Below are 681 nucleotides of genomic sequence, written 5' to 3' on the forward strand. Positions count from 1 at the left end.
TGAGTTTGAACAAATATAGCTTCTTTTCCTTTTTCTGGCACATGAACAAGCACTGATTAAAAGGTCCTGCATAATGAAGTCTTAGTACCTTCTAGAATTTTTCTAAATTTAAAACCATGAATTCTAACTAACAGAAAAGTTATATGCGGTTCCACCGGCTTCTTATAATGTTTATTTCTCATCATTTCCTTTTATTTCTAGGTGTCTGACCATAACGGCACGGTGTGGGACTGCACGAGGCAGAGTGAAGAGAAGGTTCCAAGAGCTCTGCATAGCATCACACTCATCCTGTATGGTACCCATCTACCACAAAAGCGTAAGCCTCCTTTAGTACCTTGAACTCAAGCGAACTGAGATGCAGATGTGGGTTGTAACTAATTACACTTACTCAGTTACATTTTTTTGAGTATCTTTCAGAGGCAAGTGTACTTTCAGGACTTATGTTACTTCACTAATATGTGTAACTTGAGTAAATTGAGTAAGTTCTTCATCTTTTCCTGACAGATGTGCATTACCTACTGTACTGTTAGACTTGGTTTCATACATTTACTTAAAAAAATAATGTGGAAAAGATGTTTCTTCTGCACAAATTTCTTATTTCGTAATCATTTATTTATTTTATTCCTGTGACATTTTTAAATTTGCACCTAACTTTCTGCCTAATTAGATGATTTAAAACAT

General features: G+C 34.9%; 1 protein-coding gene across 1 annotated transcript in view; it reads left to right on the forward strand.

Moving 5' to 3' along the window:
* Positions 1–681, forward strand: part of LOC107088562 (neuroendocrine convertase 2-like) — a 319,033-nt gene that overhangs the window by 297,328 nt on the left and 21,024 nt on the right. Inside the window, exon 18 of the mRNA XM_015380822.1 lies at positions 202–316. Within this exon, the coding sequence (XP_015236308.1) occupies positions 202–316 (115 nt within the window). The remainder of the gene's footprint in view (positions 1–201; positions 317–681) is intronic.

The sequence above is a fragment of the Cyprinodon variegatus genome, unplaced genomic scaffold, assembly GCF_000732505.1.
Source record: "Cyprinodon variegatus isolate N-32 unplaced genomic scaffold, C_variegatus-1.0 Scaffold222, whole genome shotgun sequence".
NCBI classification, from domain to species: domain Eukaryota; kingdom Metazoa; phylum Chordata; class Actinopteri; order Cyprinodontiformes; family Cyprinodontidae; genus Cyprinodon; species Cyprinodon variegatus.